Genomic DNA, 21,916 nt, shown 5'->3' on the forward strand with positions numbered 1-21,916 from the left:
CAAATTTAATTTTTGATCACCTTTATTGAGATGTTTGAAAGTGTGTTCTCCTATTACATGGTAGAAGCACCCGTGTCTACTTCCATTTTAAGGGTTTACCATTCACTTGCACTGTGACAATAATTGGCCCTGTCTTCCCAACTTTCATGTTGAATAATGAATAAATGTCAGAATTGTTTTTTTCTGGCTCTTCTACACTATAGACTTCATTGGGCTTTGATTGTTGCCCGGAAGCCTGTTTAAATCTCGCTTTGCAATGCTTCATTACCCTTGTCCACTTCTGGGGCAAAAATAAAACTCTGCCTTTTCACGTTGCCAATCATGAGGAGTATGATCATTTACACATATATAAAAATTAGTTTTTGACTCTGCTGAAAGCTGTTTCCTCTAAGTTTTCGGTTAACGGGGGCTATTTTCCGCTTTGTGGCAGAGTCCTGGCTTTTCGTGTCACTCTCAGCTGAATGTTATTGCCCAACCAGGAGAATGGCACCATCCTCCACCACCACCCCCCCGCCCCATGAATTGCTTGTGAATCCCTTACAGCACTTTCCATTGCAAGCGCTATTTCTAACGCTTTCTTAAAATCAAGATTCACTTCAGTCACCAATTTTTGCTGAATAGCATCCTCCTGAACGCCACATACCGAACGATCACTAAGCATGCACAAAAGATTAATACACAAGATAAGATCATATGGAGTTGGGGTAATATATAAGCTTGGATAGAGGACTGGCTAACCAACAGAAGCAGAGAGTTGGGATAAATGGGTCTTTTTCTAGATGGTAAGCTGTAACTAGTGGGGTGCCACAGGGTTCGGTCCTTGGGCTCCAATTATATACAATCTATATTAGTGACTTGGATTCAGAGATAGAAGGTACTATAGCTAAATTTGCAGATGAAAACAAAATAGGTGAGAAAGTAAGTTGCAATGAAGAAATACGAAATTTACAAATGGATATGGACAGATTAGGCGAATGGGCCAAAGTTTGGTAGATGGAGTTTAACGTGGATAAGTGTGAGGCTATCCATTTTGGTCAGAAGAATAAAAAGGTGACTTATTATTTAAATGGAAAGAAACTTCAGAATGCTTCAGTGTAGAGGGATCTGGGTGTCCTCGTGCATGAATCTCTGAAAGCTAGTATGCAGGTACAGCAGATAATAAGGAAGGCAAATGTAATTTTGGCATTTATTGCTAAAAGAATAGAGTATAAAAATAGGGAAGTGTTGTTGCAACTGTACAAGGCATTGGTGAGACCGCACCTGGAGTACTGTGCACAGTTTTGGTCCCCTTACTTGAAGAAGGATGTAGTTGCGCTGGAGGCGGTTCAGAGGAGGTTCACTAGATTGATTCCAGAGATGCAGGGGCTTATTTTATGAGGAGAGATTGAGCAGTTTAGGCCCAAACTCGCTAGAGTTTATAAGGATGAAAGGAGATCCAATTGAGGTGTATAAGATGCTAAAGGGGATAGACAAAGTAGACGTGGAGCAGATGTTTCCCCTTGTGGGACATTCTAGAATGAGAGGCCATAGTTTTAGGCTAAGGGGCGGGAGATTTAAAACAGAGATGAGGAGGAATTATTTTTCTCAAAGGGTCGTGAATCTGTGGAATTCACTTCCACAGAGTGCAGTGGATGCCGGGACGCTGAATATATTTAATGAGGAGGTAGACAAATTTTTAATTAGTAATGGGTTGAAAGATTATGAGGAGAGGGTGGGAAATTGGAGTTGAGGCCGAAATGAGATCAGCCATAATCGTATTGAATGGCGGGGCAGGCTCGAGGGGCTGAATTGCCTACTCCTGCTCCTAGCTCTTATGTCATTCAGGATTTCACCAAAATCACAATATCCCACTGGTTGTTTTAATTTCACCACATAGGTAGCAATGGTCTTCCCTGGGGCTCTATTCTGTGAATTGAACCTGAATCCCTGCATTGTGACTGAAGCTTAGGTTGAAAATGTCTCTTAATGAGGTCTACTAATTCACTGAAAGCCTTCAAATCTGAGGCGCTGGGGGCTTCGAGCTTCGAGTTAAACTGTCGGTCTTGCTCCCACAAATACCCAGGAGGATCACTCTACTCTTTTCCTCCCCCGTGATTTTGTTGGCTTGAAAGCAGAATGCAAGACTTTCTATATAGTGAGACCAGTCATCCGTGGCTAGTTCAAAGGGATCAATTCTGCCAAACTGTGGCATCTTGGATGAGCATATCTTCCTTTATTTTTAATGAACTTAGATACTCTCAATCGCTGGGTGAGGGACAGTACCAGAGCTGATTTATCCTCATCGCCAGTTTGTTATAAGAGTTGATTTTCCAGACAACTTTTTTTGGTGGACACATTTAACTTCATTTACAAGACAGCAGCAGCAATTACACGTGTGTATCAAACTCTATAATTAAAGAAGAACTCCCCTCAGAGGTTTCCTGCACTGCTAACCCATTGGTTTACACAGATCATTCAACCTTACAACACAGAGTTATTCTTAAAGCTACAGTCCTACGTTTATCAAAACTATCATTACTACAACTAGCTCTCTGAAAGAGCATTCCACCTAGTCCCACTGCCCTGCCTTATTCCCATAACCTTGCTATGTCAACTGGTAATTTTAAATTTGGTGGATTTTTGTTAACCAAAGCTGTTAAGGCGTATTGTGCAAAGACTAGTTATATCACAGATCAGCCATTGTCTCATTGAATGCAGGGGCTAACTGGCTTACTCCTGTTCCAATAGTGTATAAATCAAGTAGTTCAGGCTTCTGTCCCTGATTACCATCCATTGAGCCCATTTGGAAAAATACGCCACGTAATGCAGCTGTTGATACCTCCCTTTCATTTGGGCTCACACGTGAAAATTTGAGTGAGAGGGCATCTGTGGGGAGAGAAGTCATTACCTTCAGAAAAAGGAGAAAAATCAAGCACCATTTATTTGTGTTGCCAAAATCGACGATCATCTTTTAAGCTTTGAGCGCAGCGATGGTTTGAGCCAAACAATATAAGTTTGTCAAGTCCGTGCAACTCCCAAGGTGAATCCTAGCTCCTGTAGGATTGGCAGTGAACAAACTGCAGCGAGACCTTGAAACGTTACTGAGGAAGGTCACCTCTAGCAGGCCTTGATATCATTTGGCAAGATGTAATTTTGTTAATGAGCATGGGCAGACAGCTGGTGACTGCAGAATATTCATAAGTTGTGTGTGTGGGGTAATGGGATCAGCCAGAGCTGTATTGATTGGAGCCTTTGGAAATGAATGTGCAATTGCATTAAAACAATGTTTTTTTTTTCTTTACCAGGCTTCCTCTCTGGCTGACCTTGCAACTAAGTTACAGTTCTGTTCTATTGAATATAAGGTCAGGGTTTACTTTGAAACTCCAGCACTTCTCACTCGGCTATATTTCTTTATTTAACTTTGAAGCGAAAATCACACATGTCTAAAGATTTCATCTCAAGCTTTACTATTCTAATTTACCTGGAAGTAAAAGGAGAGATTAAATTGTTTGCCCTAAGCACTGATTAATGCAGGGCTGGTTTAAATTGGCTGGCATTGCAGTTTTTCTTCCCGCTGAATTTTTTCTGTTCCATCTCCTAAAGTTGTGGTCACATTTTAATTTGCAGCCGTGATTTCCTGAATGGGCCAAGTTGTTGAGAATGCAATTACTTCAGTGATTTAAGTCACGACATGTGCAGTGAGATAATCCTTTGACTGACGTTGTATGTCTCCTCCTACTCTGTGTGTATTTATATTGAACTATGCCAAGCAGAAAATACCAGTCTGCTTTTTATGTTATTATTATACTCCCTGCATTCAAACAGCCTCAAATCAGGTGTACTGTTAATAACGCTTCACAAGAAAGCTACCACTGAAAAGGCTTTCTCAAGGAAGCCTTTTGAACGTCTAGACGTCCACACAGGTTTGACTTATAGGCAAGATAAAGAAGATTTGGCTTAACATTTTCTTTAATCACACCTTTCTAAAATGACTTGTCTTTGCTTCTTCCAGTTAACCAAGAACAAGGAGAAGTCTAAGATGCCACCGCCAGCGCCACCCCAGGAATACATTCCCCCAGATGGTGGCTGGGGATGGCCTGTGGTCCTTGGAGCTTTTATTTCGATTGGATTTTCTTATGCATTTCCCAAAGCCATAACTGTGTTCTTTAAGGAGATTCAGGAGATCTTTGACTCCTCATACAGCGAGATTGCATGGATCTCTTCAACGACACTAGCTGTTATGTATGCTGGAGGTAGGTTGATAAACCTTTACTACATTGAATGTGGCAACTAGCTTACACCAAGTGTTTCTAACATGAAAGAGAACACTATTGATATAAGTTTGCTGAAATGCATAGATGTAAATTCTGAAATTCTAGGAAGGAAGCATATTCAACAACAACAGCTTGCATTTATATAGCACCTTTGACATTCAGAAAGGGAAAAAAATAATGTTGTGCATTTGAACAAAGATACTTCAATTATAATGCCCAGCTTTGATGTGTATACAATACATATACAAGGCGATATATTGTGCTGCTCCCGTGAGTGGGAAGCAAGGTGGGTGGGGAAACGTAATTGAATGGGAGGCTTTCCAACAGGGGGATGAACTTTTGCAACTAAATCCAGGGAAGTTTGAAGGCAGGAGGAGCTTCCTGGTGGCGGGCATCAGGAAGCGCATTTGTATGCATCGGCATGACATGCATGTTGATTAAAAGGCCAGCTCCCCAGAATTATGTTCCCCTTCCTAATTAAGTTATAACCGAGCAAGAAATATGTGCCTTCAGTTCTATGACTGCATGTAAGTGGCGTGCAGCAGGCGAGGTAGTCAACTTTCTGGACTTGGAGTGAGTAGCGACTATTTTTTTTTTCTCTTTGGGGAGTGTTGCTCAATGAGGCGTTGGTCGGGTGGTGGCAGCCTAAGGGAAAGCAGGGGTTGACCGCCCCGGGGTTGTGGGAGGTTGATGGTGACAAAGTGATTAGGAACCTCGTAGATCCCAGGTAGATGGTCATGGCTGATAATGGGGTCGGCGGTACGTCTATGCTGGCAAGGCAAGGGTCTCTTGAATGTGTTTCGAGGGTAATGGAGGGAAACCCAATAGGATCTAAGTGAGGGTGCGCGGACATGGTTTTCATTACCTGGTCAATGCTGCAGCCTCCATGCACGTAATGTATGAATGAGAAGAGTGCTCACCTGTGGTCGTCCAGGATGGGTGTCGCTATGGTGGGGTGGTGGGGAGGCCAGGGCTATACTGATGCTAGTTACAAGGCTTCCCATTGGCTGGAATGCTCAGGGCCAAAGGGACAGCATAAAAGAATACGCTGGTTAGATGGATCACTGCAATTTGTGCACAGATCACTTGAGACATACATGGCGGCACAAAACAACACTGCCCTTCTTCTGACTGTGGTCCAGCTAAGGAGGAGGCCGCGGGTGTGTCAACATCCTGCCCAACCCTTCAGCAGGATTCGCGTGCTCCTTTCATATCTAATGAGCTGACCAGCACGAGATGCCATGTGACCAGCCATCCCGCCCCCGAGTGGAGATCATGCTCGCTTTTGCTCCCACCTCCCAACATGTATCCCAGACCATGAAGATTCTGCCCATGGTACATGTAGTTTCAAAGTAATTTCACATTTTGAGAACATTTAACATTGAGGATTGTGGAACGCTACTCCTGTGAGGTCGGTCTTGCTCGCCCATCATTTATAATCAGAATCCATTTGAAATTGTGACTTGTAAGGTGAGATTGAGGGTAGGCGTGGGATCCTGTTCCATTTCCAAAGAGTTTTGTTGATTGTCTGAGCCATGTTGATGCTTTCTGAATCAAGAGTTGGTACGGTCAAATTATATAGTGCATATATTTTTGCGTTCTTAGCTCCAGTAACGAATAACAATGATAACGTTGCTCTCTTTGCATTTGACCTGATTCACCTGGCATTAATCCCCCTTTTGCTTTTACTGCATTGGCACCATTGGCAGCCTGGACTGTGGTGAGAGCGCCATTCGGTGAATAAAGCAGAATGGAGAACTATCTCAGGAGCTGACATTTATCCTGGTTACTGACAGCGACAAAGCTGGAGCTGTCATCCCCAACAGCTTGTCCCACTCACTGGCTATCCCCAGCGTCTTTCCCACTGGGCATCACCAATGCCTTGTTGCACTGGGCATCATTTTTCCCAGCCCACAGCCAGGATGAGTCCTCATCCCAATGATATAGATGTATTTTAGAATTTTGACATTTCTGGCCTGCGTAGATCTTTTTCGAACAACGGAATAAGTTGGCAGAAGCTGCCAGGATTGTGCATTACCACTTGGCCATGCACATTGCCGTTTTCAGAATCTATCCATTAGTAGGGCACCTGCTTCAATATATACTATCTATCCAACCACTCCTCGGACATTGATTCCATTTAACCTACAACTGAAGAACTATCTTGATGGTAAAGGCTATGGTATATTACACCAGTCTTTTCCCCAAGACCTATTTATTGTGCCACCATTACGTTTAGCTTCTCAGTGCAAAGATGTTCTTATTTTGCAGTCATTGATGGACTGAAGGGGAAGCTAGAAGAATGCATGAGGGAGAAAGGAATTGGGAATTATGCTGCTAGGGGGTAGATAAAGAGAGCTGGGAGGAGAATCAAATGGAGCCTAAGCACCAGCATGGATCAGATGAGCCGAATGTTTCTGTGCTGAACATTCTATGTAATCAATTGCTAATCAATTAATTGTTAATTGCATTCCATGTAATTAATTGCTTTCAACAACATAACAAGGAATTTCTGTTGGCTTTCCATTATATATTACCAATGTTACAATTGGGAGGTTTATGAGTTTGTGTTTTAGGACCATGGCTGGGATTTTCAGGCCCTGCCCGCCACTGGGATCTTCCAGTCCTGCTGAAAGTCAATGGACCTGTTGCTTAGCCCAACACATCCCCTTCAGCATGTCCCATTATGGTGGGGCTGGAAGTTCCTGGCCGAGATCTTTTGGTGTATAAAAGTGTTAAAGCTCGGGACTGTATCTTTAAATTCATGGTAAATGAAAGGAATCATGTGACCTGCATCGGTGTCTGCTTGACAGTGAGCCTGGGTGGTTTAATTGTTAGAGATCAAAAGAGACTCAGATTGTTTTATTGAGAGGGAGATGCAAGGTACTTCTGCTTCAAGACAATGACAGCAGTTTCTATGCCCATAAGGAGGACTCCCCAATGGACCCAGAAAAGTTGTGTTGTGAACTATTCCTTTAGATATAAGTTGAAAGGAGGTTGGGAATAAAATTAATTGGTTAGCATTTCCACTTAGATACAAAACTAGTGAGTTTCCCGTTGCCATGAAGAAGAGGATAGAGGGAGCCATTTTGAGATTGGGTTACAGGCTTCCCTATAAACGCAGAAATATCACAAATCGGACAGCAGGTTTGGAGTTGGAATATTGCCTTGTGGGGCCTGCAGCCAACTGGGAGGTGGAAAGCAAAATAAATAGTCAGCCAGGCCTGAGCCTTAAACAGAGAAAATGCTGATCCTATTGTTTGACACGCAGATTGAAGGTGGGAGCTCACAATCAGTTGACGACCATGTTTGCGAGGAGTCGGAACAAGGTTGGAGGGTTCACCCATCTGGAGCTAGAAGGAGAATCTCCAGGAAAACTCTTATTGTGAAAGATAGTATTGGGAAAGGGTAAAAAAAAAAAGCTGAAATAAAACCTTTGGGAGCTGTGAATCACAATGTGGACTGGTTTCGGGAGAATTGGATGTCTAATTAAGAGACCAAGTAATATAACAAAATTGGGGTTTTCAGTTGTCATTAAAAGTAGAAAGGGGCAAATTCTGTTTGTTATTTTAAAGTATAAAATTGCCTACGAAAAGAAAGTAGTATTTAGCCAATAGTGTTTTTAGTCACTTTTAAAGTGTTTTCAAAATGTGGAATCTTGTCATGTATCTTTTTAGAGTCATAGAGGTCTACAGCACAGAAAAAGGCCCTTCAGCCCATCGAAACTGTGCCGGTCAAACAAGTACCTAACTATTCTAATCCCATTTTCCAGCACTAGGCCCATAGCCTTGTATGCCATGGCATCGCATGGATTTCGCAACTAATAGCTGGAAGTTCGAATTTCTCTGTTGTAGTTATCTGTCTCTACAGAGATCATAGCATTAGAAAAGATTAAATTGGTAAATGATTATCCAGTTTTATGTGATGTAAGTTGGTGGTTTATTTGATTTAATGGTTACACTTTAACTTGGATAAAGTGTTTGGTAATTTCATTCTTAAATTAACTGTTGTGTCCAACTTTACCTGGCCAGCTTTAAATTGTTCACATGCCAGCATCTACTGGTTCAATTCTGGGCAGGAGGCACTTCTGTCTTCCATCAGGGTCAAATAATAGCAAATGTATAATTAAAATAGTTAAATTGGAGCAAAGTATCTAAATTCACCATTGCAGTTTGAGAGGACAGATTGGATATGGAGCAGGATGATTTCTTTTACATATTACACAGGAAGGAAAAGGGGCTTCTTTTGTGAGGTAAACCAGCCTTCAGCTGTTGCTATAACATTTATATTCCGTAATGCATTTCCATGTGGGTTAATTCCATTGCTATTTGTTCTTTATTACAATATTTATATCAAATAAAAACAAGGAGGTAGATGCTACCCAGGTCGTGGTGACAGATGAGGAAACTGTCACTGGAAGGGTTCAAAATTGTTAAGGAGGAAGTGTTGAATAGATTGTCAGCACTTAAAGTTGACAAGGCACTGGGACTGTATGAGATGCATCCAAGGATATTGAAGGAAGTGACAGTGCAGGGGCACTGGCCATAATTGTTCAGTCTTCCCTAGACTCCGTGATGATGCCAGAGGACTGGAGAATAGCAAACATGACACCCTTGTCCAAGAATGGTTGTAAGGATAAGCCCAGCAATTACAGACCAGTCAGTTTAACTTCAGTGGTGGGCAAGATTCTAGAAACAATTATTTGGGATAGAATTAGTCGTCACATGGAAGAATGTGGTTTGATAAGGAAGAGCCAGCATGGATTTCTAAAAGGGAAATCATGTTTAGTTAACTTGCTGGAGTGTTTTGAAGAGGTAACAGAAAAGGTTGATGAGGGTAATGCTGTTGATGTGGTGTGCATGGACTTTGAAAAGGCATTTGACATCGTGCTACATAACTGATTTGTGAGAAAAGTTATTGCTCATGGAATAAAAGGGACAGTAGCAATGTGGATACAAAATTGGCTGAAAAGTAGGAAGCAGAGACTAATGGGCAATGGATATTTTTCAGGCTGGAGGAAGATTTGTAGTGGAGTTCCCCAGGGGTTGGTATTGGGGCCCTTGCTTTTCCTGATATATATTAATAATCTAGATCTTGGTGTGCAGGGGACAATTTAAAAGTTTGTGGATTTTATGAAGCTTGGGAGTGTTGTGAACTGCGAGGAGGAGGTTATGGAACTTCAGCAGGACATAAACAAGTTGGTGGAGTGGGCAGATAGGAGATAGATGAAGTTCAATGCGGAGAAGTGTAAGGTGATGCATTTTGGTAGGGAGAACATGGACAGACAATATAAAATCGGGGTGAAATTTTGAATGGGGTACAGGAGCAGAAAGACTTGGGTGTATATGTGCATAGATCATTGAAGGCGACAGAAGAGGTGGAGAGAACAGTTAATAAAGCATATACTATCCTGGGCTTTATTAATAGGGGCATAGAGTACAAGAGCAGGGAAGTTATGCTGAGTTTGTATAAGACACTCGTTAGGCCTTAGTTGGAATATTGTGTACAGTTCTGGGCACCATGTTGTAGGAAGGATGTGAACACATTGGAGAGAGTGCAGAAGATGTTTACAAGAATGGTACCAGGGATAAGAAACTTCAGCTATGTGTATAGATTGGAGAGGTTTTTTTTTCATTCATTCACGGGATGTGAGCTTCGCTGGCTGGGTCATCATTTATTGCCCACCCCTAGTTGCCCTTGAGAAGGTGGTGGTGAGCTGCCTTCTTGAACCACTGCAGTCCATGTGGCGTAGGTACACCCACAGTGCTGTTAAGAAGGGAGTTCCAGGATTTTGACCCAGTGACAGTGAAGGAACGGTGATATATTTCCAAGTCAGGATGGTGGGTGACTTGGATGGGAACTTCCAGGTGGTGGTGTTCCCATCTATCTGCTGCCCTTGTCCTTCAAGGTGGTAGTGGTCGTGGGTTTGGAATGCTCTCCTTAGAAGAAGGCTGCGAGGAGATTTGATGTTCAAAATCATGAGGGAGCTGGACAGAGTAGAAAGGGAGAAGCTGTTCCCACTCGTAAATGGATCAAGAACGAGAGGGCACAGAACCAAAGTGATCTGCAAAAGAAGCAAGTGTAATGTGAGAAAAAACTTTTTCACACAACGAGTGGTTCGGGTCTGGAATGCACTGCCTGGAAGAGTGGTGGAGGCAGGTTCAATCAAGGCATTTAAGAGGACATTGGATAATAATTTGAATAAAAACAAGGTGCAAGGGTACGGGGAAAAGGCAGGGCAATGGCACGAGGTCATAATGCTCATTTGGAGAGCCAGTGCAGACATGATGGGCCGAATGGCCTCCTTCTCTGCCATTAAGATTCTGTGAAGCTAGCTGATGGAATTAAAACCAGAGGACTCAATTTCTGCATGGTTTCTTCAATCCCCAACACTAACTTGAGTGGAAGGCTGGTGAAACCCTTGTAAAACTGGCCTAAACAACTCTTCAAGTCACCCCTCTAGCACTTGTGTCAGTCCTCCGATGAAGTTAAAGTGAAACCTGCAGATAGCCCAATGGAATGGCAGGGCCAAGGACTTTGGGATGTATGTGGAACTGAGAAATCCCTAATTATCCAGAGAAAGTGTATCAGCAAAAGGTTGATTCTTTTTTAAAAATTTGTTCATGGGATGTGAGTATCACTGGCAAGGCCAACATTTGGTGCCCATCCCAAATTGCCCTTGAGAAGGTGATGCTGAGCCACTTCCTCGTACCATTGCAGTCCATGTGATGTGTGTACACCCACAATGCTGGTAGGAAGGGAGTTCCAGGATTTTGACCCAGCAACAGCGAATTAACGTGCAATGTATTTCCAAGTCAGGATGATGTGTGCCATGAAGGGGAACTTGCAGGTGGTTGTGTTCCCATGCTTCTGCTACCTTTGTTCTTCTAGGTAATGGAAAGCAATGACGATCTCCAGCAAGAGAGAATCTTAACCATCCCCCCTTGATGTTCAATGGTATTACCATCGCTGAATCTCCAACCATCAATCTCCTGGGGGTTACCATTGGCCAGAAACTGAACTGGACTGGACCAGCTATGTAAATACTGTGACTAAAAAAGCAGGTTAGAGGCTGGGGGTTCTACAGTGTAACTCATCTCCTGGCTCCTAAAGCCTGAACACCACCTACAAGGCACAAGTCTGGAATGTGATGGAATACTCTCTATTTGTTTGGATGAATGTAGCTCCATCAAAATTCAAGAAGCTTGACACACAATCCAGGACAAAGGAATTACTTGATCAGCAGTTCATCGACCATCTTAAACATTTAGTCCCTCCATCACTTGCGCATAGTGGCAGCAGTATGTACCATCTACAAGATGCACTGCAGCAACTCACCAAACCTCTTTTGACAGCACCTTCCAAACCAGGGACCTCCACCGCCTAGAAGAACAAAGGCAGCAGTAGAACACCACTACCTGTCGCTGGGTCAAAACCCTGGACCCGTCTCCCATAATGAGTTTACCTACACTGCATGGACTACAGCAGTTCAAGAAGGCAGCTCACCACTACCTTCTCAAGAGCAATTAGGGATGGGCAACAAATGCTGGTCTTGCTAATGACGCTGAATTTTAAAAAAAAGTGACAGGAAAGCAGTTAACGAAAGACATTAAGTGTGAAATGTAAGTTAGTGCTCTTTATAGCATTTTGGTTCTCGCCAATATTTTACATCACACCTACAGAACTTGATATACATTTTTAGGACTTTTCCGCAGGAGATGTTCAGCTCACCATCCAGGGATGGAAATGAAAAGTGGATTGTTCTTACAATGGGTGGCAGATCTGCCAGGGCAGCCCCTTACAGCTGTGGGGGGCAGTTGAAAATCTACCCCAAAGTATATTTTCCTTGGTATGTTTTGAAGATAACTGTATATGAGCTATGTAGCTTTGATTCTGTGGGTTGCATTTTCTTTGCTTTCTATATATATGCACTATAACAACAGGCCTTTTCTGTTTCTCTTTTAGGAGTTGATTTTGATCCTTTTCAAGTTGTATACTAATGATATTATAAGGAATTCAAGATTTCAGTGCAGAATTTTCTGCTGCAATTGCCTCCCCACAGAACTATAAAAAGAGAAGACCATTTCCAATAAGTGCTACAAAATACAAAATAGGCTTAACATATGAGGAACGTTTGAGGACTCTGGGTCTATACTCAATGGAGTTTAGAAGGATGAAGGGGGATCTGATTGAAACTTACAGAATATTGAAAGGCCTGGATAGAGTTGACCTGGGGAAGATGTTTCCATTAGTAGGAGAGACTAGGGCCCGAGGGCACAGCCTCAGAGTAAAGGGAAGATCTTTTAGAACAGAAATGAGGAGAAACTTCTTTAGCCAGACAGTGGTGAATCTATGGAATTCATTGCCACAGAAGGCTGTGGAGGCCAGGTCATTGAGTGTATTTAAGACCGAGATAGATAGGTTCTTGATTGGTAAGGGGATCAAAGGTTACGGGGAGAAGGCGGGAGAATGGGGTTGAGAAACTTATCAGCCATGATTGAATGGCGGAGCAGACTCAATGGGCCAAATGGCCTAATTTCTGCTCCTATGTCTTATAGTCTTACAAACGCTATGAACTGTTTCTATTGAACTTCACAGATTGCTTTTTTTCAGTTAATGTTCCAGAGAGCAATTGCAAAAGCAATAATGATGTGAAGTTCTGCTTGAAGCAAATGCAGGGTGAGTAGTAAGCTACAGCATTCAATCTGTCAAGTACACATTAATCTGCAGGCATTTGCCATCTTAAAAATATAGGCAGCTGACCAGGAACTGAGAGTTCTACACAATCGTATGGTTTTCCAATGTGTTTCAGATCAATACTGAAAAAGAAAGCGTGAGCTTATACTTGTGCAGCACCTTTCATGAGCTGAGGATGTCACAAAGTGCTTTACAGCCAATTAATTACTTTTGAAGTGTAGGCTCTGTTGTAATGTAGGAAATGGAGCAACCAATTTGTGTAGAGCAGTGCCCCAAAAATGGCACTGTGATAATGGCCATGTTTTAGTGGTGTTGGTTAAGAGATAAATATCGGCCAGGACACTAAGGAGGACTCTTCAGCTGTTCTTCGAAATTGTGCCACAGGAACTTGCATGCCCATCTCAAGAGGGCAGTTGGACGCTCAGTTTAACATCGAACCTAAAAGGCAGCACCCCTGACAGTGCAGCACTCCCTCGGCACTTCACTGAAGTGTTAGCTAAGAATTTGTGCTCAAGACTCTGATGTGTGGCGTGATCCACAACTTTCTGTTCCAAGAAGGGAAAATGCTACCATTGAACCAGAGCTGCCACTTGCTACAGGATTTTGCTCACAGGCTTCAGGACCCTTCATCAGGCTCAAATGGGGCCCACACTGTGTGGGGAATAGTTACTCATTATGATTTTCCCCAAATTGGCCAATTACTGGACAGACGGTGGGCTTGGCATCCAATTCAGGATGGAGAGTGGGCTCTCGAAGCTGGAGTGCCAATTTGGAGGCTCTGAAATTTGGAAGCAGCAACAGGATGCCATAGTAGGTAAGTGAGCGAGAGGGCACATCAAGATGGCAGGGAGGGCTTCGAAGCCTATAGTTGCAATGCCCACTGCTGCTTTAGCAGACCTGGAGGCCGCAAATTCCAGTCCATCTCTGACAATATGGCTTAATAGGCCCTTAACAGGCCCTTAACAGCCACCACCGCTTGCTGGTAGATAGCCCTGCCAGGACCCCCATTTCACTTCTGAGAAAATGGCCTGGGGGTGGGATGGAGCCAAGGAACAGGCAGGTTGGCTGGCAGTGTGAAATTCCGCACACGCCCATCTCTAATTGGGGTTAAAGATTCAGCCCCTGGATTTGGAGTGCTGTGAATATTACAAACTGATAACAAAACTTGAAAGTCTGTTTGGAATTGCCTGGTTGTCTTCAAGGGGTCAAAGCGAAATTTAGGACACAGAGTTCCTGAACTGACAACATGTCTTCTTATTTTCATTCGTTACATCCAGTGGGAGTGGACAGATAGCTAAATGAGCATGAGTCCAGCCAAAAGATATGTTGAGCAAGTGATGACCTTTACTTATCTTAGGCCGATAACATGATAGTCTGGTTATACATACCCTGGAATAGACAAACCCATTCTGCAACTGTCGGGAGTGCTTGGCATCAAAGCGTGGGGAGAATTATCCATTGCAATGGTGTGTGATACCCCTCATTTAAAAACACTGTTAAATTGCAGTGTTCGCATTCACTGCTGTTTTATCGTTTCTAAGTTCATGGAAGGATTGATGGACAAGGATTGCTAGCTGTTTGCGTGTGCACCTCAGCCTTGTCATTGAGTCAATCAGTTGTCAGCAGAAGGACCGATCAGGAGAAGGAAAGTGTCAGGGGATGGGACTTTGAACAAAACCCCTGCATCTGACTGATAGCTTCATCTGCTCAGGGCTATTTCTTGATCAATTGATGTATTTCCTGCAGGCTTAATTTCACCTCTGCCATTCCTCATGTTGTCTCTCGTCTTCTCCAGCAGGATTCTCCGTTCTCATCTCAGCGGAATCCCCAGCCCAAGCATTTTAAAACCTTGGGCCGCAGGGTTGTTTTACTGTATTTGAAAAGTAATGAGCAAACTTCAAGTTTCAGGGGCATTGAAATGGCTGGAAGAGGATCAGCTGCCCATTATCCGGCTCACCAGATTTTTCTTTTTATTAAAGTCAGTGGAATTGGAGTTAGGCTATTGAGGAGTAGTTTCCCGCATAGGCGAGTGGAAGTCTGGAATTCTCTCACTCCAAGGTGTCATTGCAGCCGTGCCAGTTGAAATTTTCAAGCGTGAGATTGACAGATTTTTATTAGGTAAAGGTATTCGGGGATAAAGAGCTAAGGTGTGTAAATGGAGTTGAGTTACTGGTTTGCGGTGATCTTTTTGAATGACACAGCAGTCTAGAGCGGCTGAAGGACCTTCTCTTTCTCCTATGTTGCCTGCTATTCCATTCCACCATGCATTCATTCAACATTCTGAATTCCATCTCCTGTTGCTTGGTTCACTCCCTACCAGATTGAGTGATTGAGACCACGGTCCAGATTTTGCTGCAGCAATGCATCTAACGCCTTATTTACTTAATATTTTTTCCTTAATATGATGGCCGCTATTGGGAATGGGTTCAGGAACCAGCACGCCAGCTGGCCTCATTATTTTCGGGCCTAGTCTGCCTCCGTTCCTGACCTTGGCGGGGCCTGAAAATTCTGCCCGATATTTCAAATGTGCTCAAATAGCTGCAAACCACCTCAGGATCTCCCAAGGTCATGAAAGGCACTATATAAGTGCAAGTCTTTCTTTCTTTTTAAACCTGCAAAATTATAGAAAAAAACCTTTTGAAGAGCCATGATCAGGGTGTGGGAATTAGGTAGCTCTTTCATACAGCTGGCATAGGCATGATGGGCCAAATGGCCTGTTTTCTGCTGTATGATTCATTCCTGGAGATCTTGAGGACATTATCTCATTTTGCTGTTAGTGAGATCTTGTAATGTTGACCTACATGACAAAGGTGAAAAGTAATTAATGGGATGTGAAAGTGCTATGCAGTGTCTGGAAGATGTGACAGGATCCTGAAGGATATCCAAATATTTTCTTTATCAAGTATATACTGAATTCCATTTTGAAAGCTGACATTGATATTCAGAGGAAAGAGAATTTTACTAACTTGCCAAAGCCATGCCTGTCTTCCTCCAAGTGTAGAGCTGCTTTTCAGTTTGATATCCTTGGAATAAATTGTCTCCACTGCGCTATACTCTCTGGATGTGTATGTTGGAAAGTCAGATCCCCCCCTTCAAGATGTCATATCCATTGAATTTAATTGAACTACATCGAATGTACATCACAGAAACAGGCCATTTGGTCGAACTGGTCCATTCCAGTGCTTATGCTGCTCCTACCTTACTTCAGCTAAATCTATCAACGCGTCCAACTTGTTGAAATAAGCTCACAGGACATGAAACCCAGGCTCGGAAAACCAATGGCGAAAACGTATCTTGGATTTGGTCCACTCTGTTTGCTCCCTGCTCACAATTCAAGACTTCCTGTCAGGTCCAGTGGCAGGGTACAAAAGAGAGTTTTATGCTTCTCTCAAGGGCAGAAGAGCAGGACGAATGGAGAAATTGGAGAGGGCAGAGGGAGGTAGCAAGTTAGGAACTGGGTATTTGCAATTTATCGTGAAAGGTACAAAGATTGAAGAGTCTCTTAACTTGTCACCTTCTCGGCTATCCATAGAACAAATTTCTTTTCTGCTGTAACATTGCAAATTTAGGAGCAAACTTTGAAATCTGGGAGCCCTGATTGCCAGTTAATTGAAGCTGTCACAACAATCCTCATCGACAGTGAATATTGCAATCGGGTATAAAAACAGTAAATGCTGGAAGTACTCAGCAGGTCAGGCAGCATCTATGGGGGAAGAAGCAGAGTTAATGTTTCAGGTCTGTGACCATTCCTCAGAACTCCTGGTGAAAGGTCACATAGCTGTAAAGTTGATTCAGTCTCTCCACAGACGCTGCGGAGTACTTCCAGAATTTCCTTGTTTTTTTTTATTTCAGATTTCCAGCATCTGCAATGATTTGCTTTTGGGAAGAAACATGTTGGGAGGAATTGTGTCAAGATTATTCAAAGATGGTTCTGTTTTCCACAGTCCAGCTTTTGTAGCTATTTAAAGGATACAGAAGATATTGAGAGGATGGAGGAATTGGATAATGAGGAACAATAACATATTGGGTATTTTTCACTGGGAAAGTGAAAGTTAAGATATGATTTTATTGCTCCTTTTAGGATTCTATAGCATTTTGGTAATGTTAGCTATGGCAACCTATTTCACCTTGCTGAGCACCGTAGAACCAGAGGAACAGTGTGCATTCGAAGGGGATAAATTCAAAACTTAATCTGTGGAAGCAATATTTCAGTGAATGACTGTTCAGTCTTTGGAATAAGCTCCTAAAGAAGATGATGACAGCAGTTAATATTAATTCATTCAAATGCAAATTGGATGGACATCTTTCTGATAACATTTTGGGATACTATATATGATAAACTTGAGCCCTGACATTCTCGGTTGGAAAAAGATGATTTTGGACCTATGGTTCCCAAAGTTCTGCACTAAGGTTTTCTGTATCATGTTTGGGTATGTTGTGAACCAATTGATAGCGATTACTATGATTAATCAACAACTCAATTAGCATTGCATCATGGAGCTACCAGAGTGGTAGGTGGCAAACTCAATGGACCTTCGTCTTTTTTTGTCTAGTATCCCTGTCACACCAGTGTTATTCATGTACTAGTGTAAAGCAAATCAATTGGGTATTAACACGTTAATTTTTATAAATGAGGAGGTAAAACACAAGGCAACCTGAGGTGAGCTTAGCCACCATTTTACCACTGTCTAAATGATTGCTACAGTTAATATACCATTTCAATATCCACTAGTCTTTATTCGCCCACCTGGAGCACAAACCATTCCATGGGAAGGGTATTTTAATGCATTTCTCCCCTTCTTCCTAAAATATTACACTTGGGAAAGCAATTGCGAATAGAATGCAAGAACATGACAGTTGCTCATAGCATCACCTTTCCTTTGGCTTATCTGGTCAGGCAAGTGAGGCCTGCAGGTGTGGAGTTGTGACGGGGCTGTCCCTGTTGGCAGCAGACCGGGGCCTTAGTTGAGCAAGACGGAGGTGAGCGGAGGGGTTGTGTTGACTCAGAGCCAGAATTGAAGGCTGGAGGGAGAGAGAGAGAGAGAGAGAGAGAGAGAGGTCTGGGGTGTGAGTTTGGCAGGAGAGAAGTGCACAGTAGAGTAACAATGTGTACAATTTGGCTTTATCACAATGATCATTGGCTCCCTCTCTACTCAGCTGTTCACTGATCCACCTTATCCTCTTTTTTTGACAAGTGGACAAGTGAATAAAACACACTGCATATGTGCTAAAGGCTGGTTGCCATGGTAACACTAGTCTTGTTATATATATATATATATAGCTGTGCCTCACCTGTCAAACAGGTCACCAGCCACCACTATTTTCAGTATTTCCACATTCCGTTGTTGGTAGTGTCTCAACCATTTGACAATTGGAGCAGGAGGAAGAAATAATACTGCAGCCAGAGGTAATAAAAATGCTCCATTGACAGAAGGAGTAGATCTCATTCACTAGGACATAAACCACTTGCACAAACTTTCTAAATTACACTGTACAGATACAGTATTACTTTTGCTTCACTTTTGCATTGGTCTTATTTCTCCCAATGTTATCATTGTCCAAACAATGAGTTATTCATTGCAGCGAGGCAGTGGGAGGGAGAAAATACAGCAAACGGCCGCATTATTGACACATTTCTATTTCATGTTCTCAAGCAACCTTGTTCACCAAGGTACTGAAGTTTTGTGCCAGAAGTCACTGAAATTTATCGAGGTTGCACTGTCGCTTGTGTGGTTTGACTAATCAAGGCCCTTTTGTTATCTATGTGCTGGGGCCTGCATTAAAATCACAGTTTGTATCTTCTTCCCCCTTGTCTTAAAAGCATTTAGGTGACTGTCAGACTGCGTTGGATTTTCTAGGTCACGCAATCTCTGTGGATGTGCTCACTTGCAATAATTTATATTTTACAAGCTCGCTTGATCTCTTATTTGGGATCTTGGTTTAAATTATTGTGCTCCTAGTTGAAAAGTACTCCATGTCTGCATGAGAAGCCCGATTTTTATCTCCTTCATGACCGCCGGATGGATTCAGCAAATTTACGCTTTGTATTTTTTTATCTGGCGAAGTCTGCATTGTAAGCTGAATATTTAAAGAGGAAATGTCTTCATGCAAAAAAAATGTCCTTTTCGTCGTTTGGTGAGTGAGAAGAGTCAGATAAGTGGAGCACCATTTAAATCGTCACATTGCACAGCCTTGGCTCAGTTGGTAGCACTCTTTCCTCTAAAGTGATAAAATTTATGGGTTCCATTCCCACTCCACAGACTTGAACACATAACCCAGGCTGATACTCTAGTGCATTACTGAGGGAGTGCCGTACCATTGATGGTGCTGTCCACACTTGTGTCAAGCAGGTGACAGATGCTCTGTTCAGGTGTGCATTGGCTTTCATCCACTACCACTGGGACCAGGCCAGCCAGACAGAGCGAGCCAGAGGTCTCACAGTGATTACTGGCTTCCTCCGCGTCCAGGGTGCAATAGACTGTACACATGTGGCCATCAAGGTGCTAGCGGGTGAGCCCAGTGCCTTCGTCAACAGGAAGGGCTTCCACTCCATGAATGTGCAGATAGTGTGTGATCACAGGATGCTGATTCTACAAGTCTGTGCAAGGTATCCAGTCAGCTCCCAGGACGCCTACATCTTCAGACACTCCCAGGTGCCAGCGCTCTTCAGTGCTCCAGCCCGGCTGGATGGATGGCTGCTGGGTGACAAGGGCTATCCCCTCAGAAGGTGGCTCATGACACCTCACCGCCATCTAAGAACAGAGGCTGAGCAGCAGTACAATAGGAGCCACGGCACCACAAGGGCTGTGGTAAAGAGAACCATCGGTCTTCTCAAGATGCGCTTCCGATGCCTGGACTGCTCCAGTACTCCCCAGGCCGTGTGTTGCTGATAGTGGTTGCATGCTGCGCTCTCCACAATCTGGTGCTGGAAAGGGGGGACACAGTGGAGGAAGAAGATGTAGACGCAGTTGCTCTGGCTGCACGTAGTGAGTCCGAGGATGAGCACACAGGAGAATGCTGGGGGGGTAGTCGCTGACCTGGGCATCCTCCAGGGACGCAGGGACACCCGGGAGGCTTTAATCCAACGAACCTTCAGCTAGAACACCACAGGTGGACCTTCAACACAAGCCTGGGCTGCAGGCTCCATACTTGATACCTAAGAGCAAAATCTGCCCGGTTAGAAACATTAACTAAGGCCCTGGTCAATAAAGCTCAATGACAAACAACTCATTCATAACATCACGGGTTCCCGTCCACCTGCAGAAGTAAGGAATCACCCTGAGCCATGCTCAAATATCAAAATTTATTGGTTTAACAAAATGAAGCAGAAAATAAACAGAATGCAAAGGTGTTACACATCACACCAACTTGTCATCAACTCATAGTGGGGCAACATAAAACCACCAGTGAGAAACCCGTGGTGTGCCTAAAGTGCCATAAGTTTACTTTTCTGGGTGCTATGTCTAGGTGCTCCCACCTGGCTGGCACTGGCATCCGAGACAGCCTGCTCATTGCTGTGTTAAGTGACCTCTGCCAACATGGTACTCGCCCTTCCCAAGCGCAAGAGGTCATGGGAGCTGACTGTCTCGGCCATCTCCTCCCAGGCACGTTTGGTCAGGTGGGGGGGAGCCTCCGCCTCCCACCCCTCGGAACGAGGACCCCCCGCTCCCGCTGCGCTGCCACCTCCTCCAGGAGGGCAGCTAGGCACTCGTCAGGAAACCGAGGGGCGCACGGCCCCACCGCCCTACACTCCGGCCTGGCTAGCTCTCCGGCAGTGCTCTGGGGAACCCTTCTGTTGGCCACGATGAACAGCCTTTGCAAGGCTGCCTGCGCTCTATGTGAGCAGGCCGCCAGGTTGCCCTGGGACCCGGCAGGCATTGCACTCCCGCCACCGCCCGCCCACTCCCGCCATCCTCAGGAGCCACGCTTCACGCTGGGTGGGCCTTAATTGGCTCACCCATGTAAAATGGCGGTGTGGAGCCGACCGTGGGTGGTGATCAGCTCTGCACCCGCTCCCGAGCGGACCACCCGACAGGTGGAATATTCCCCCCGCCCCCCCCCCCCCACCTCCCCAGGTTTGACATGTCCAATCGCTGACTATCCCTGATGCCTGGGAAAAGCCTTTGCAGGCCAACAACCTTGAGATTGTTGATCTGTGTGCTCTGCAACTTAAAATGATCATCCCTATTTTGCCGTCAAGTGCCGCTGTGGTCAGAAGGACCCTAGGACGCTGGGTGGAATTTTCCGGGTTTTGAAACCAGGGGCCGTGGTGGGTGGGTTCCGCGGCATGTGTCCCGCTGGTCGCAATGGTGGGAAATCACGACCGATTCCTCGCTGGGAAGCTCATTAACTGTGCACAGGCGCATATCTCTCCGAATCCCCTGGTGGGTCGGGAACTGATTCATCCGCCTGCTGTTACCTGGCGGGTGGAAGGTACAGGTGCCATATTTAAACGCCACCCGAGCGCACACATCTCACTCTCTCCACCCCAGCCGTTCCAGGCACCCCACCCCCCCCCCCAACACACACACACACACACACACACACACACACACACACACACACGTGTGGAAACCAGGCGAAGAAGCCTACGAGCCAGAAAAAGAAGGCTGCGCCCTGCTTCTGCCCCAACATCCTCAAGGCCTAGATCCAAGGAGCGCGGCAGTATAGGAATGTGCTTAATCCCAGGGACGGCTCCAGAAAGGACACCAGCCCCACCTCTCCAGCTGGGGAGGCCATAGCAGAGGGCATCAGTGTGGCTGGATACCGTACCTGCAACAGCACCCAGTGCAGGAAGAGGGTGAATGATCTCATCTGCTCCACCAGGGTAAGTCATCCTTCAACTCCCTCCAGTATCAAACTCTCATCATGACATCACCTCCTCACAGGGCTATCCTCATCAGGGATCTAACAGAACCACTAGTGGGGGACACTTATCACCATTAACTTGCTGATGGGAACTTTCA

At 44.3% G+C, this 21,916-nt stretch overlaps 1 protein-coding gene across 2 annotated transcripts in view; it reads left to right on the forward strand.

Annotated features, from left to right (window-relative positions):
• The window catches only part of zgc:165507 (uncharacterized protein LOC561188 homolog), a 150,746-nt gene that overhangs the window by 55,826 nt on the left and 73,004 nt on the right, over positions 1-21,916 (forward strand). The window contains exons 2-3 of one of the 2 annotated variants that reach the window (XM_041216303.1): positions 3,285-3,341; positions 3,992-4,232. In XM_041216303.1, the coding sequence (XP_041072237.1) occupies positions 4,019-4,232 (214 nt within the window). In that variant the 5' untranslated portion in view covers positions 3,285-3,341; positions 3,992-4,018. Of the gene's footprint in view, positions 1-3,284; positions 3,342-3,777; positions 3,903-3,991; positions 4,233-21,916 lie in introns of those variants that run through there. The other variant, XM_041216302.1, reaches the window with a different exon arrangement.

Source organism: Carcharodon carcharias, chromosome 21 (genome assembly GCF_017639515.1).
Source record: "Carcharodon carcharias isolate sCarCar2 chromosome 21, sCarCar2.pri, whole genome shotgun sequence".
In the NCBI taxonomy this organism is placed as follows: Eukaryota; Metazoa; Chordata; class Chondrichthyes; order Lamniformes; family Lamnidae; genus Carcharodon; species Carcharodon carcharias.